General features: G+C 39.1%; 1 protein-coding gene across 4 annotated transcripts in view; it reads left to right on the top strand.

Moving 5' to 3' along the window:
- Positions 1-17,620, top strand: part of ARHGAP10 (Rho GTPase activating protein 10) — a 323,489-nt gene that overhangs the window by 256,301 nt on the left and 49,568 nt on the right. For all 4 annotated transcript variants that reach the window (XM_030312950.1, XM_030312949.1, XM_030312951.1 and 1 more), the window contains one exon: positions 11,925-12,075. In XM_030312950.1, the coding sequence (XP_030168810.1) occupies positions 11,925-12,075 (151 nt within the window). The remainder of the gene's footprint in view (positions 1-11,924; positions 12,076-17,620) is intronic.

The following is a 17,620-nucleotide window of genomic DNA, read 5'->3' as shown; positions in this document are numbered from 1 at the left end:
GTGTTGGCCACTGTCAGGGCTGATTGCCCAGTGCCAGGCTTATATGGCACCACTTTGGATGGGCTCTGGCCCAGGGTTTATTGGAGGGGGCAGGGCTGCAGGATGATATGGGGGCAGGGTGCACAATGGCAGCAAGGTCCACATTGGTGCACAGTGGGAGAAGGCCTGTAGCAGCTTGGGAAAATTCCTGCTGAGGCCAGCCGGGTTGTGGGGGAGTATATCCACAGAAGTGCACTGGGCAGAGGTGCTTTTAGCAAGCTAGGTGGAGAATGTTGGCCCTGTGCTGGTTCCAGCAAGTGTCTGTATACCTGGACTGGGAAGCAGGGAGGGTATGCCAGTAGCTCTTTTGTTCTTGGAGATGTCTCCCAAAGATCTCTTCCCTTTGCAGCACTTGCTCTGAGATTAGTAAATACATTTCTTTCATGTATACGCCTGGTGTTCTTCAAAATGCTGCTTCTATGCTGTATCGCAGCAGGGCTGTTTGTTGTGCTAAGGCTGGGAACTCAGTTTCCTCACCCTCCACCTCCCAGAGCTGAGCCCACCAAGTTTTAAAGTTCCAGATGCTAAGCCCCACCAATTGTAAGAACTTGTGAAGCCAGGCCCTTTCAAAGCCAAATGTTACAGGGATTCCTTTTCCCAGTGTGTGTTCCCCATGCCTGGGGTACCTGGTGTGGTGGGGTCTAGTCCTCTAACCTCTCCATGCCCATCATGTCTCTTCCTCTTGTGGACAGTCCTGTGGGTCCATTTGATTCCCGACCATGTCTCTGCCTTTCCTACCCTTTTCAATGTGGCTTCTTCTCTACATTTAGCTGTGAAGTCTGTTCTGCCAGTCTTTGGGTCATTTTCTGGTTTATTTGCCCTCATGTGGGTCTTTTTGAGTTGAGTTGTCTGTGAGATGGGGTGGACTTAGGATCCTACTACTCCACCATCTTCCCTGGAAGTCTAGACCAGTTGTTTTATAAAATGATCTTTAATTTTAATCTTTCTTCATGGTTATATTCAGGTTATGTATTTTGGGGAGGTAAATGATCTTGATTATTCTAAGCAAACCAGCTGGGACATTTGAATGGCTACGGGCTGGGATCATCTGGAGGCTTTGTACTTACATCTGGTGCCTGGGTTAGGGTGACTCAGAGGCAAGGCTCTTCTGAGACGAGTGAGCAGAATCTCCTACACAAGCTTCTTCACATAGCTTGGGCTTCCTTACACAGCATGACAGCCTAAGGGAGTGTTCTATCCATGAGGGCAGACATGGTAGGACCTTTTATAATCTAGTATCCACATTCCTCTAGCATCACTAATGCATATGCTGTTGGTTGGCAAGGTCAGGAGCCTGCCCAGATTCAAGGGGAAGAGACATAGATGGAAGAGTGTCCATGAATTTGTGGTTGTATTTTAAAACTGCCAGAAGTGATGATTGCCAGATTTCTTAATTGTAAAAATAGCTTTTTTTTCCTCTTTGTCATTAATGGTGATCCATTAGGAGATAGCCTGAGAATATTTAAGAATCCTGTTCCACAGTAGACTTTTATCCTTTAGTGATAGTATTCATTGATGACTCCTCTACATTTATGATTTGGAATTTAAATTACATAAAAATCATAAACATAATACACTCATCTCCGAGTAAATAAACATATAATGATGACAGACAGTGTTGGATTCTTTTTTTTTTTTTTTTTAAATTTTTTTAATGTTTACTTATTTTTGAGACAGAGAGAGACAGAGCATGAATGGGGGAGGGGCAGAGAGAGAGGGAGACACAGAATCGGAAGCAGGCTCCAGGCTCTGAGCCATCAGCCCAGAGTCTGATGCGGGGCTCGAACTCACGAACCGTGAGATCGTGACCTGAGCTGAAGTCGGACACTCAACCGACTGAGCCACCCAGGCGCCCCCTTGAATAATCTTGTGACAAAGGTAAGCTTGCATGACCCGATTTGACAAGTAGTAAACATTTTATGCGGATATAAGTAACAAGCACTTGATTATTAGAATGTCAACAGAAATACACATGAAGAGGTTCTGTTCTCTGTATGTGTTTCTGTTGCTGTTTTATCCTATTCCTTCTTTCCAATCAAAGGAATGCACTTAAGGCATTTGTGTCAAAACTGGTGGTAAGAGAAGTGAGATCAATTGAGGCAGATCTTCTCCTTTGCACTTCAAACGTAGCTATAATAACTGAGAGTTAGCAAGTTCCAAACGGATGTGTAATTCAGAAATATAAGAATTAACCTTTTGAGCCTCACCTTTGAAGGTGCAAGAACTAGGTAAAGATTATGCTTTTATCGTATTTAAGTCTTATTCAAATGAATTGTGCAGTGCATATTGAAGGAGATGGTGTTTGTAGCCAGCATGTGTGACTTCCACAGAGATTTGAATTGGCAGGTGAAGGTCTAAACATTGAGCTGCTTGGAATATTCCTAAAGTTATACATGAATAATTTCTAAATTGCTAATTAGAAACGTTTAATTAGGAGGTGAAATCTAGCTGTATCCCAGTGTGTTTAGAAATCGAATCTTGCCCAAAACTTATTCCTAACAGATGTCTGTGCCAGAGGTCACCACCTCTCATGTGTAACTATGGACTGAATACTGGCAAGTTATAGGAGACTGTGGTCTATATATTTTTACAATCTTATATTAACTTCTTTAAAATGAGATAAATGTGGAGCGCCTGGGTGGTTCAGTCAGTTGAGCATCCGACTCTTGATTGCTGCTCAGATCACTATCCCAGGGTCGTGGGATTGGCCTTGCATCTGGCTCCACGCTGGGCATGGAGTCTACCTGGGATTCTTTCTCTCTCCCTCCCTCCCTCCCTCTCTCTCTCCCTCTCCCTCTCCCTCTCCCTCTCCCTCTCCCTCTCCCTCTCCCTCTCCCTCTCCCTCTCCCTCTCCCTCTCCCTCTCCCTCTCCCTCTCCCTCTCCCTCTCCCTCTCCCTCTCCCTCTCCCTCTCCCTCTCCCTCTCCCTCTCCCTCCCTCTCCCTCTCCCTCTCCCTCTCCCTCTCCCTCTCCCTCTCCCTCTCCCTCTCCCTCTCCCTCTCCCTCCCCCTCTCCCTCCCTCTCTCCCTCTCTCCCTCTCCCTCCTTCTCTCCCCCATTTGTACGCTCTTTCTCTCTCCAAAATAATAAAATAAAATAAAATGAGACAAATGTTACATGGAAAGAAAAAAAAAACTCTGAAGGATAGTCATTAAAATTTTAACAGAAATGTTCCTGTGTGTGGGATGATGGATGGTTTTTATCTTCTTTAAAGAGGTTTTTTTTCCCTTGAGTTTACCGGAACTTCTACAAGGACTGTAATGTGTTAGTTATCACTTTTGTAACATGAATAAATTATACAATTGACCTTTGCACAATATGAGTTTCAACTGTGCAGTTCCACTTACACATGGTTTTGTTTTTTTTAAGATACAGTATGGTATTTCCCTTATGATTTTCTTAGTAACATTTACTTTAGCTCACTTTATTCTAAGAATACAATGTATAATACATATGACACACAAAATATTTGTTGATCAACTGTTATCAGTAAGACTTCTGGTCAATACTAGGCTATTAGTAGTTAAAGGTTTTGGAAAGTCAAAAGTTCTATGTGGATTTTTGATTGCATGGGAGAAGGGAGATCAGTACCCTGACCCCTACATTATTACCAAACTATTCCTATAAAATTTAAAGCTGTTGATTAACAAAAAAAATTTTTTTGATATTTATTTATTTTTTGAGAGAGAGAGAGAGAGAGAGAGAGCGCGCGCGCGCGCGAGCGGGGGAGGGGCAGAGAGGGAGACACAGAATCCGAAGCAGGCTCCAGGCTCTGAGCTGTCAGCACAGAGCCCCACATGGGTTGTGAAACCCACAAGCTGTGAGATCATGACCTGAGCCGAAGTCTATGCTTAACTGACTGAGCCACCCAGGCACCCCTAAAGCTATTGATTTAATGTGAAGGCTGGTAAATATCCCCTGCTGCCCCACCATGGAGCTTCTCATAAAGAATTACCATTGACCACCTTCAAAGCATGGTTTTGCTTAGACAATTTTTTTTACTTTTTTTTTTTTTTTTTTGAGAGAGAGCAAGTAAGCAGAGGGAGGGGCAGAGAGAGAGAGAGGGAGAGAGACTCCCAAGCAGGCTCCACACTGTCAGTGCAGAGCCCCACATGGGCCTCAACCTCATGATTGTGAGATTATTACCTGAGCCGAAATCAAGAGTTAGATGTTGGATGCTTAACCCACTGAGCCACCCAGGTGCCCCTAGGCATTTCATTTTTATGAGCATTAAAATGGAGGAAAAAAAGTGTGTTGCACTATTTCTTAAATATGTAGGCCATACCTGGGGCCTCTTAGAGAATTTCCTCTTAGAGAATAAATAGATCCATGGCTTATTCTTTCTTTCTAGGGAAATGGTCATTGTGGCCTACTAAACGAGGAGGGGTCATAGCTTGTATTCCAAAAGAAAAATGTCATTCACCTTGAAATGTTCATAAAATGATGAGTCAGTGAGTTCTGAATATGTTTACTTATATTGGGTATAAAGTTTCACAGGTAACATTCGGGGAGGGTCCTGCTTTTTGTCATGGCTAGAGCTAGTCCTGTGTTGGGGAGGTCTCTCCTTGTGGATCCCCAGGCCTTTGGGGACTGCAAATGGTAGGCTTCTTGTGTTCTGATCCTCTGTACTACTGTCAGGACAAAGTGATTTTTTTTTAAAATTTTTGTTTTAATGTTTGTTTATTTTTGAGAGGAAGAGAGAGCATAAGTGGGGGGAGGGGCAGAGAGAGAGGGAGACACAAAATCTGAAGCAGGCTCCAAGGCTCTGAGCTGTCAGCACAGAGCCCGACCCGGGGCTTGAACCCACGAACCGTGGGATCACGACCTGAGCTAAAGTTGGACACTTAAGCAACTGAGCCATCCATGCACCCCAGGACCAAGTGATTTCTAAGGGAATGAAAAGTTTTGGAAAAAAAAAGGGTGAAAAAGAACAAAAAAATTGGAAGAAGTTCTACACCGAAATTGGAGGAGGAGTTAATTTTATTCTGGGCTTTTATACTGTAATGTAACTTTTTGTATGTGAGCAAAAGACAAATTGAAAAAAAAAAATTCTAGGTAGGCATTGGGTTTTTATTAAGAATATTTGTAGACATTTGGGTTTTGAAAGTCAAAGTTACAGCTGTGTTTGGGAAAATGTATTCTTCTGACTTCAGAAGGTTGTATGCTTGTGTTTCCCAAATGTTTGCAGGTGCAAACTGATACAACTGCACCTGGAGTGTTTTTAAGGGTTTGCAAACCAGAAAACACAGCATTTTATAACTGGGAATGTATGTTCACACCGTGACTGTAAGAGCAATGTAGTTTCAGCTTAATCAGGAGTTTACCTTATGAATTGGTTAGAGAGAAAGCTATTTAGTGAGCCTGTGAACCTTTACTTAATGCCATTTGCTTACTGATGTATCAGAGTTGTTAATTATTATTATTACCTCTGTCAGTTTTTGTTGAACACTGGAAATACCAGGGCACTGATGTTGCATACACAGTTAATGCCACTGAAAATACACATGGTTTAGGGTAGGTAGTTCTGGGGTGTGTTTCATTATATACTGTTTGGTAGATAAAAGTTGTCATTTACTAAAATCTTGAAGTAATAAAAACCAAAGTTAATTATGTATTACTCTATGTATGTTTTACAGCACATGGAGTGCTGAAGAAATTAATGCGGTATACGCCGTTAGGAGTTGGGAAGATGTCTGAAAATGTCTCTAGAAATTAAAGCTAAAAGCTTGGAAAGGAAGAAAAACATGAACCCTAGCAGTCTGATAAATTCCAAAAAGTATACTTTTTGCTTTGCTTTATTTTTTTTGGGGGGGGAGGGGTGGGTTATGGCAGGGAGGGAGTTTGTAAAGCAACATTAAAGTTTTTCAAAAAGCTCATGGTAAGTCAGGGCCATAGTGAAAGCCTGAGCCTGTAGGATGAATAGGCTGGGACTGAGAACGTCTCCTGCCTTCCTTTTCCCATCCCGTTTTTCCTGGCTGCCCTTCTCAGTGTCTGCTGTGACATAATGGAAGGAGCCTCATGCTGATGGGTAGCAGGAGGACTCTGAACAAAACCTTGTAGCAGGGTCCAATGTCAGCCTCACAGATCTAAGTGTTGAGGTTTGCATCAGATAATGCATATGAAAGCACTTAGAGGAGTTGCAGCTATTAAGCAAAATCTCCCCTGATGAGGAGGCACATGCATAAAGAATAGTGTTTGGAAAGAAAGGTTCAGAGCCAGCCAGATGGGAAATAGCAGTTGGCGTTGAGGCCTTGGTCTGGGAATAAAGCTTGAGTTTACCACTAACTAGTGGTATAAATATGAGCAAATCTTTAACCACAGGGGCCTTGGTTTGTTCAACTGTGAGAAAAGGGCTTGGCCTAAGTGATAGGTAGGATACTTTTCGCTCTGAGAGTCTGAGTTTTAATGAACCAGAACAAACATGAAGCTTTAGAATATTTCCAGCGTCTAGACTGAACCTAACTGGTATTTCACTGTCAGTCCCTATTATCGATTCTAGTTAAATTTTCTGTAATAGACCCATATTTAGTCATGGGGTAGAGCTGATTCGAAGACAGACAGCTGGAAAGTTTTCAGAGTTCTTTTGTACTGTTCACACAGTAGCTGAATTCTAAAGTTATGTTACAGATGGAAGGTTCATGCTACCTTGGTGCCAACTTAGAGTCATATAACCTTAAGGTGATGAGTGTTTGTCTAAGCACACTATAGACTCTGGAGCTGAAAGGAATATTTGGCTATTTCGTAGCTAAATATTGTGGAAAGAAGATTGGAAATTTTATTTTTGTCCCTCCTTGTATGTTAAATGTTCACTAAGGGGAGTAGGCATTGGTTTCCAACCATCTTCTGGCTAAATCTCTTTGTGTTTATGGATAGTATAGTTATGTGAGCTAGGCGACCATCAAAGAGGACAGAGTATGAATGGGGCTTAATGTGATTGGGTAACATTGGAGACAGGGCAACACACTGACACATCCACACTAGAATCAGGAAATCTGGGTTTATTTTTTTTTTATTTTTTTATTTTTTTAAATTTTTTTTTTCTTTTTCAACGTTTATTTATTTTTGGGACAGAGAGAGACAGAGCATGAACGGGGGAGGGGCAGAAGGAAATCTGGGTTTAAATCTTCGTAGGTCAACCAGTTGGTCATAGGAATATGTCAGGTATATTTCAACTACCCAATAGTTGCAACTATTATTATTCAAGATGATGGGAGTATGCACACATATTAGTAATCTCCCTATCACAGTAAAGACCAGTGGATTCTCCTGTAGAAACATGTAAAAAAAATTATCTCATCCCCCTTAATTTCCTTTAACCATATTATTTGTTTACTTAGTTGAATCAAATGCTGAAGGTTTGAGTTGGGTATTAAAGCAAAATTTTCAGAGACCATTTTTATTTCCTGTTATCTACAAAGCATTTCTGGCAGAAGTGGCCCAATCATTTCCGTATGTGGCCCCTGGTAGCAGAGCACGAAGGACTCTGGGAGGTATTTATATGTATGGCTGAGTCCCACGGGCATAAATGTGAGTCTGGTGAGTCTGTTGAGTCTGCAGAATCTGTGACTTAACAGTGGTGCCAGACTTGTGTTTGTGCTAACACTTAGTAGATCTGAATAAGCACTTATCTACCTGACATATCTATGTGTGGAGTTTTGTGTTTTGTCTTTGTCTTGTCTGGTTTGAGTTTTTCTTTGTTGTAAAATACGTAGGTGCAGTGAAGACACTTTCTACCCTGAAACAAATGTTTTGAGTAGACTTGATCTTTTAGTATTGTTGAAGATGAGTTCATCTGCCCTACAACAAAGGTAATAAGATGCTAGGGAAGTTAGGAGAGTCAAGAGACTTTGGAAAGAGACCTGGGCAGCAAAGGAATTTGCATCCATGCAGTGGTTCTAGAATTGGAAAGTCAGTATTATAGTCAAAGATGACACACATCTTGGCCATAATAGAACAAGATAAGTAAATTTGTAACTTCTAGAATCAGATGGCCAGGAAACAGGACAAAATTGTAAAGTAAACAGTTTATTGTTTCCTCCTCTCCTAAACTTAAAAAGAATATTAAAAAAAAAAAGTTATTTCTGGTGTTTCAGAGAGAACCATAAGAACATAGCTTTGTAGCTTAAAAAACAAACAAAAGTAATTGGGAACTTGAGTCTTGTGCATTGGCAAATAAGGTAGATGCATATACAAAGTGATGTGTTCGTGAAACATCTAGGAAGTCATGGCACAATGATGGTGAGTCTTACATAGAGAATCTCTTATAAAGATAATCTGAAATTATACAGATAATCTCCAGTTTTACTCTTTTTAAACAGATATAGAACATTATAGTTGGTGATTTTTTCCCCCTAACGATTCTATTTTGTTTGTTTTTTAAACTAGCAGTAGGGGCTCTGGAATCAGAACTGAGAGCAAAGATACCAACTCTGCCATTTTCAAACTGGACATTTGGATTAATTGTTTAATCTTTGAGCTTTTATCATTTGAGCTTATATCACATGTTCATGTGGGGAACAATGCTTCCCTCAAAAGTTGTGAGAATATTAAACAGAAAGAAAGCCTACTACCTAGTACGTGCCTTTAAATGTTAAATGTATTTAATGAAAGACGAAGTAATTTAAATCTCAGATTTCAGTGCTGAAGTGCAGAAATGAATACACAAAATAATTTTGTGATTCTAGCTGACTTGGGAATTTGATAAGGGGCTCTATTTGTTTCTTCCCTTTCACCCCCACTGCTTGATGAGCTTCTTCCATAAAACATTTTAGAATCATGTGTTTAGAATAACTAAACAGTGGATTTGAGGAATATTCAAGACTTTAAAGAATTAGTGCCCTCTCAAAACAGTGGTTGAGCAGAGTAATGAAGGTCTAAATCCATTTTTATTATCACATGTGATCATATTACAAATACCAGTAGCTCCCATTTATTTCTAGTTATGATGTGTCAAGTGCTGTACTAAACAGTTTATAAACATTTTCTCATTTAATGTCTGTAATAACATGAGATCTAGGTGTTATGGCCCTCATTACACATGTTTTAAGGAGTAGTCTATACATTTATAGCTGGGAAGACTTAAAAGCCAGGATAGTGCCTTCTCAAGTGAGCAAAGGTGCCTTGGTACCACCAAATTCAGATGACAGGATAACTCTTCGAAATGTTAATACAATGTGGAGTTTGTTGAGGAAGTGGTCAGTATTTAGCATCTTTGAAATATTTTGCTCTAATTATGACTTGAGCGGGTCCAAGGAATCGATTGTGTGTGTTCAGTGCCAGTTTTTCTGAGGTAATATTTCTGGTGTTTTGATTTTGACTGGTCCGTCCAACACAAGTATAAAATGCTGTGGAATGTTTGTCTGAATAGGTATTTCTCAGCCTTGGCTCCAGAGAAGAATCACCTGGAAGCTTTAAAATGCAGATCAAAGAAAAGCAAATAAACCTGAAGCCCAGTCCCCATTCCCAGATAGAATTTTTCCCGAGTTTCATTCAGATATAATGGACATAGAAAATTTGTATTAGTTTGAGGTGTACAGTATAATGGTTTGATACATGTATGTATTGTGAAATGATTACCACACAATCAGTTTGCTTAATGCCCGTCACCTCACATACATTTAGCTGGAAGAAGTTTGTACCTTTTGACTGCTTTCATCCATTTGCCCCCTACTCCCATCCCCCTGCCTCTGGCAGCCACCAATCTGTTCTAACCTATTAGTTAGGTTTTTTAAAATTCCTCATGTAAGTTAGATCGTGAAGCATTGGTGTTTCTCTGTCTGATTTCACTTAGCATAATGCCCTCCATGTCCATCATGTTGTCACATGTGGCAAGATTTCCTTGTGTTTTTTTTATGGCTAAATAATATTCTCTCAGATATTCTGATATAAACCATGTCATAAGTATTCTGGAGGCTTGCAGAATTCCATACTTAGCCCTGGGATGTCTCAGATCTTTCCCCTGAGAGCATTGGAGTTGCACTCTCAGGTCCTGCCTTGCTTGGTGGCTTGCAGTATGGCTCTGAATGCTTGAGCCGCTCCCCACAACTCCCCCCTACCCCCCACGCTCCTACCCATCTTGTTATCCTGAGGTGTGTGTGGAGGGAACAATAGTCATCGGGGTGGGTCTTAGAGGAAGGTCTGTTCAGAAGATTATCAGCTATGCAGAATCAGTTCTGGGATGTAACTTTCCCATTGTTTATTTAGGCTTTGGGTGTATTGGCTCTGTGTATTGTTTGGTTTCCTATTCCAGTACTGTCCCAGAGGCATTTCCCATATTTGTAAAGATCAAACATAGGTAAGAAGCTATTCCAACAGTTGGCCACACACGGGCTGTTTTCTTTCAATGGAAGTAAGTTTTCCCAACTTCTCTCCTTCACATTGTCATATGCTTCTCAACCTAACTTCTCTCCTGTTCCCACCACTCCACAACCTTTCTTAATTTGAGTAGTGACAGATGGTAATAAATCCAGCTGTGAACAGTAGTTTAGACAGCAGAGGATTTTTTAAGGCAGATAAGTAGTTTGCTATTTGCTGGAGTGCCCTATTGGAACACAGAGTCTGTGGAAATATGGTGTTAGCAGGTTGCCAGTTGGAGCACTAAATTAAATTTTCACTAGCAAATATTTGTCCACAGTAATTTAAATCATTTTGTATCCCATTTACGCATGAGGGGGCAGTATGGTACTATATAAAGCAAATGCTCTGTTGAAATTGTCTATTTTTATTGGTATATAATAGTTTTTAGGTGAGAACTTTTAGACTCTGCGATCGTAACTCTGACATGGTAGTTAGTTGTTAAATGTGATATGCATATGTGATCCCCTCACTCGTATACACGGGTCACATGCCTTTTTTATTTAAATGCATAAATAATCATTTCCTTGCAGCAGTGGGGCTTTCCCACAGTGCCTTTTTTATTGTGAGTTTTATATTTATGTTTTGTTTAATGGTAGCAAGCTTTCTTCCTGTTTCCTGCTTTCACTTGGGGAGCATCAGGCCTCTTGGAGATGCAGTGTCTATTAGGTTGGTGTGTCTAAATATTTTATTTTATGACTTCATTGAAGGCTGAAGGGTCTCCAGTGTTGTTGGGGACAGGAAACCTCTGAACTCAGGTCTTGGCAGCTGTGGAAGGTCTATTATAAATTACCTCTGCATGATATGCTTCCCTTTATGGGACAGATTGCTTTTCTCAAAAGAAAAAAAAAATCGTTAAGCAAAGAAGCAGCACATTTTAATTAATGTTATTATTGCTGATATATGAGTGACATTGTAGATTATCAAGGTGCTAATATTCTAGGTTTCATAAATGGAAGGGAAATTATTAAGGGAAGTTGGAGGGCAGTAATTGATAAAATCTATAAAGTATTTTATGAAAAATGTACATGGGAATCTGAAAGGTAATTTCATAAGCATAAGCTATTTTTAAATGTGTAAAAAATATTTACAGTCATATGTTTCTGTTTATGTAGCTGAAAAAAAATTGAGACCAGCATTTGGCATAAACATAACCCTGTATGAAACTAAATGGGATATTTACTTTTAATGTTTTATCCTGGCTACTTTCTTTGTGGGTGAATAGCTGTGGTATTGTCTATACCTGGTAAAGTTAATTATACATATTTAGTTTTGGAACGAATTTATTTTGAAATATAATGATTGGACATTGCTTTTACTTAATTTTTACTAGAAATTGTATTTTGAAATCTTCTGTTAAGAAAATAAATGAAAGACTTACGACCTGTACCCACGATTTGAAGGAATGGATTTTTGGCTCCAGCCTGTTTTGGATGAGCTCCAAATCAAATGTTGCTTGATACTGGTTTACTATTGCAACACACAGGTTTCTGTTCATGGGAAACAATTAATGTCCTTTATGCTTCGATGGCAGATTTTTAGGACCCCGCCCGATGCGACATTCCTGGAGCCAGTCTCCCTGTCAACATCACCCCCAAATGCTCCACCAAGGCAATCGAAGAGACAAGGCCAGAGGACGAAGAGACCCGTGGCCGTGTATAATCTTTGTCTGGAGCTGGAAGATGGTAAGATGTTGATTCTATTTTTCTGCTTGACAGCATGTTGAGAGTATGGCATATCATATGTCCTCAGGGAAGGCCATTCTTTTCCTTCCTTTGTGTTTTAATTTCTTTTCACCTTAAGATAATTTTTTGAGATTAACAAGGAGGGTAAAGCCTTCTTGTCAGAGAGAAAATGCGAGTTTCAGGTTTGTGTTTGTTATTTGTTATGCATGTTTCTTTTTTTATTTTTAAAAGACAGCTTAAATTTCTTTTTTTGGGAAACTTGTGTGACCTCCTGTGAGGTTACATAACTCTGAGACAAATGGAAGAGGAACTAAAATTAAAGCAGATCTTTTGAGAGGAGCTGATAGTCTAATGTTAAATACATCTAGATTAAAGGCATAGTTTTCTATTGCACTGAAGCTTAGGGCTTCTGCATCTTATTTGGCCCACGTTTTCTTGCAAGGCTGGTGCCTCATCGTACAGTAGGCGTGGCGAAGTGACCTGCCTTCAGGGGTCAGGCCCAGTGAACTAAGGTGCAGTGGGACTCTGGCAGATGGAAGTTCTACTGTCCTGTCCTGTCCTGGCTAACATGTTCCAGTTACTTGTCACGTGGCCACATTGTCTCAGTATCGTCAGATTGCCTAGTTTTTTAAAGAAAGCTTGGAAATTTGAATTTTATGCACTGATCTCTACAAAACAAGACCGTGTGCCATGTAGAAATTACTGACTGCCGATTTGTAATCATGTGGTTATTGGCATGGAGGGGTAAGGTGATTCTGACTAAGAACCTCTAGTTCAGCAGGCATGTCTGAAACTGTGACTCTTTGGTTGTGGGACCTTTTGAGGACATTTCCTGAATTCGTAATTAATCTTCGTTCTTCTTTTTGTTATAACCTTTTTTTCTTTTTTGTTTCTTTCATTTATTATCCTTGCAAGCTACTGAAGTTATATTGGTTTGGAAGTATGAGGTGATTGTCAGAAGGAGGAAGGGAATGAAGACAGAAATAAATGCAGTACCTTTCATCGTAAGGAGCTATATAGTCAAATGTCCAGGTAGCTAATATGGAAAGATCTATGCAAGCAAGTGACAACTGATTAGGGAGTCTCTGCAGGAAGCCTCAGAATGCTTCCTGTAATAACACGGTGGGGGGGCTAACGTGTGCCGGTATTCTTTCACATCGTTTAAGATGGGCATCATATGATACAACTATTAGTTTTACAATCAGATCCTTATTTTCCAGAGGAAGGGCATGAATCCTTAAAATCAACCTATAATTTCGGAGCTTCCTTTTAAGACCTTAGTTTCAACTTCTGATCCTACCTAACTTTTTTTTGTTCTCTTTTTTTCTCACTCTCACTCTTTCTCAACGGAGTTGCTAATAAGGAGTAAAACTGACTGGTTTGAATTGAACCTTTTCTTGTATCTCACTTGTCCTCTGGTGGAAGTGTTAATAAATAGTGAAGGAGGCAAATGTTGGGAAGTAGGAAGAGAAAAAGAAGTCATGGAGATGTAGAATAAAATCTGCATTGGCTCACTGGCCCTTGAGCAAAACCAAATTGGCTGTATTTCATAAAGGAAATGACCAGAGTGTCTGTTTGTCTTAGAATCACATCTACTTTTTTGGTATTTTAAGGAATTGAATCATAATATCCAATCAGTATACATGGTGACTGATCTTTTGACCATTGTGTTGGAAAGTGATTATTAATGGGTAAGAAGTTGCTGAAGTGGTGCTTGGTACATCTTTTATGGGAATGCTCACGATGGCATATAATCATAGCTTTCCTAGATTTTAGGTCATATAATAATTCTTAATTATTTGATTATAAGGGAAAAAAGATTGTGAAATATTCAATTCCTTTAGTCTGTTTTTATGTTCATTATTTATATGGTGTTTTATTCTACGTTTTGTATTTTATAACTTTACATTAATCTGTCTTGATTGTAGCCTTGGAATTTGTTGGTGTTGCAAATTGTCAGAATCAGGAAAGTCCATGATTTTGTCACAGAGTAATTTTATTTTATCTAGAGGTCATAAGATAAAGCAATTAAAAACTATAAGTTATTTCCTTCCCCCCCCCCCCACCAATTATTTGTAGGTAAGCTTTAGTGAAACTCAGGTTGTGTGAAAAAGAATTATTTCAGAGAGAACAGAGTAGGGTCTACATATTATGTTTTCCAAAAAAGGCAGGGTGGTGGGGATAAATGAAGAGAAGAGCTTCTGAAAGGAAGCATACAGGGGAAGCATACTAAAAAACTGTGTTATTGACTATACTTAGCATATTGAAAAACTCTGCCCCCTCCCGCCCAAAAAAAATCTGTTGTCCCTAGTACTTAAATGTTTTTTTTTTTTTTCAGTAGCCTGAGTACTATAATTGTCAACTTGAAGGTTTCAAAAAGTTTAATCTTCTTAATATTTTTTCTTATTGGTGGTAGTAGAGTCAATTTCCTATGTTTCACTAGGTCTGGTGAAGATATGCATTACAGTCAACTTTGATGGATTATTCCCAATTTTGTAGCTTAGATGAATGTGATAGAGATTTTTAAATGTAGATGTGTCCTTCTCCCATTGATGCAGTGTAGTATAAATTAATCTTGACTTAATGAAATATAGGACAAACAGTTATTGTTTAAATTTAGGTGGATTATCTGTCAAGATCCAAGGTGCTAGATTAGATGATCGGAGATTTTCTTCAGCCTTATGATTTGGTCACAGACTTGGTATTTGAGTTAAGTGTTTGTAATATGTTATTTTTTCTTCTACATTGAGTAGGGTATGAAACTAAGTGATGTACCAAATAGCCAACCCTGGAAAACAGTCAGAATTGGCTTCAATTTAACATCAGGCAGATCAAAAAGTCATTATTAACAAAGAGTCAGCAAGCCTATTACATGAGCTGAAGCAGGATAGGCCTGGAAGCAGAGAATCCAAGCTGGCGTAAAATGAGAGAGAAACCCTCTGCTGTTAGACATGAATTTTATTATGATATATTCAACCCCACTCCCATCCCAATTGAGAGGTGACCAGTTTAATTAAAGACGCCTAGTGTCTTTACTTTGTTAAAGACTTTAATTGGCTTTGGCACATTTATCCATATTATATACACAGTGCTCGTTATTTTTCTTTGTAATATATGATTAAATGATATTAAACTTATCATTTGCGAAAGACTTTAAAATTCTAGTTAGTTGCTTAAGGATCTTTGTTGATGATTAATACGAACTGAAATGGATATACTATCTGGCTAGATTTCTTTAAATAGAGCAGCTATTAAATCTTTACAAAGTCCTTATCTTTATTTGGTAGAAGCCATATTGTTCATTTTTATATAGCATTTAATAATCTCGTGAACTTCAAAGTTGAGAAGTTTGGCTGGGTCTGTTGTGAAATAGAAAAATATGAGGTATGCTGGAAAGTGCTAAAAAGATAACTAAAAATCAGAGGTTTGCTTTCATTCTCAAATGATCTTTCTGTGTTTTTATTTTCTTAGAATTCATAATAAAGTAACTCCAGACAAATTTATAATGTATGTTCATTTTCTCCTGCTCATTCCATATTTATGTCCTTTACTACCTCTTATGTAAAGAGACACCTTTTTTGTTGTTGTAATTCTCCCAAGTACAGGGGAAGTTCATGAGGCTATATGAGATACATTCTTTGTTATTCTCATTCAAGGCCAAAGAAAAATTTTAAAAGAGATTTGGGGAGTGGGAGACAAGATGGTGGTCATCTAAATTTTGACCAAGCTCTTTCTTTATGCTAGTTCTAATTTTAAACAGAATGAGGCATTCATAGGACTAGTTTTTATTTGTATCTTCTTGAGTAGTTAGGTATTCTGTTGCCCATCTTCTTTTGTACATGATCTAGCAGTTTATTTGTTTAGGCAACTTAAAAAATATGATTTATAGCAAGTTGAAAACAGAATCATCTTGCAAGCCAGTTGGCAAGATTTAATATTATTATAGAGTAGGTCTTACTTGGGTATCGTTGGGTTGGCACTCTCACACTTGGATCCCGGATGTGCTAACTGCAGCACATTTTGTTGAACATGTGTTATTGTAGTCCTACAGTGTGACAAGGATGGAGAGCCTTATAAGCATAAAGTGAAAATGTAACTGTTAAAAGGGAGATAGATAAACAACGAAGCATGATCGTTTCCCTTCTGTTCTAAGGAGGAACATACTGTGATACGGATCAGTCTCTAAAATCAGAGTAGCATAAATAAGTTGTATGTAGATGTCCTTTCAGCCGAAATGACACCCAGGTAGATTTTTAAATGATTACCTAACATTTAAATGTCCCATATCAATGAGAGTGATGCTGAGAGCCACCTTTGGTATTTGGAAAGAATCTTGTTGAATAATGAATGAGGCATAAGCAAGAGAATAGAAAGCTAAAAAGGAGGCTCTTGGAAGGTCTTTTGAAATGTAGATTTTTAATCCTAAAGTATGGAATGCCCCTGGCAGTTTGGAGATTTTCTGCCTCTATCATTAATTAGTGATTTTTCTCATACTAGAGACTAAAATCAGAATTCTGTGTATCTATTGAAGAGTTTTTATAAACTCTGCATCATGTTTACACATGGTTTCTATTTCAAGGCATCGATATTCTACTCTCCTTCTGTCACTATACAGCAAAATAATGAGACAGCATGGTAGCAAGTGCCCAGTGCTGGGCTGTCGGCCTTATGGGCCCTGAGGAAGGCAACCCCAGGGCTGCGGTAGGTGGGAAAGGTGTCATGGTTTCCTTGAGCGGAGCCATTTTGGCAGTTGGTTGGGGCATGATTTCAGGTGAGGAAACTAGCTTGAATGAAGGCCTGGCAGCAATGGTGAGTAAGAATAAGGCAGGAGGGTAAAGAAGAGGCCAGCTTGATCAGACGGGGGCAGGGTTGAAGAGTAGTGACCAGTGAACCCAATGAGATGTTGCCAAACCAGGGGAGGTCAGCCTAAGGAATGATGGTTAGAAGTCTGGTTTTGAGGACTTTGTATTCTGATTCTACTCAGATAGCTTACCCTCTGTAAATCTATCGTATTAACTACAAAATAGTAGTTATAATGTGTGCTACTGAGGATGGTTGAGAAGGTTTAGGTGGTTAATATGCTTAATATAGTGTCTGGTATATAGTAAACAGTCAAATCCTAGCTTCTGCTATTCAATATTATTATTAAAGACAGAGAAACGTGCCTTATATATAGAATGATAAGAGAAGTTACTGTTTTTCAGCAAGGGAGAGTTGTCACATGGAAAATAATATTAAAGGAAGTTTAATCTGACTTAAATCTGTCTGTAAGAATCAGAAAGGCCATGGTAAAGGCTGGTTAAGTAGTTTAGGTTTAGGTTGGTATGGTGTTGAACCAGCACTAGAAATAGAAGATAAATCTGGGACAGGTGTTAAAGCAAACTGTTGGGACTTCTTAACTGACTCGATGTGGAGAATGAAAGCAGATAATCAAAACGATGTCTTCAGCCACATTTTAATATTTAGACCACCTTTTCATCAAAAGGAAGGAAATACCTCATTTTGTTAGCATCTTCAATACGTAGTGCAATATGTAACCGCTTTG

The sequence above is a fragment of the Lynx canadensis genome, chromosome B1 (genome assembly GCF_007474595.2).
Source record: "Lynx canadensis isolate LIC74 chromosome B1, mLynCan4.pri.v2, whole genome shotgun sequence".
Lineage (NCBI taxonomy): Eukaryota > Metazoa > Chordata > Mammalia > Carnivora > Felidae > Lynx > Lynx canadensis.
Note: the sequence above shows the minus strand (reverse complement) of the source record. Positions and strands in the feature narration are given on the sequence as shown.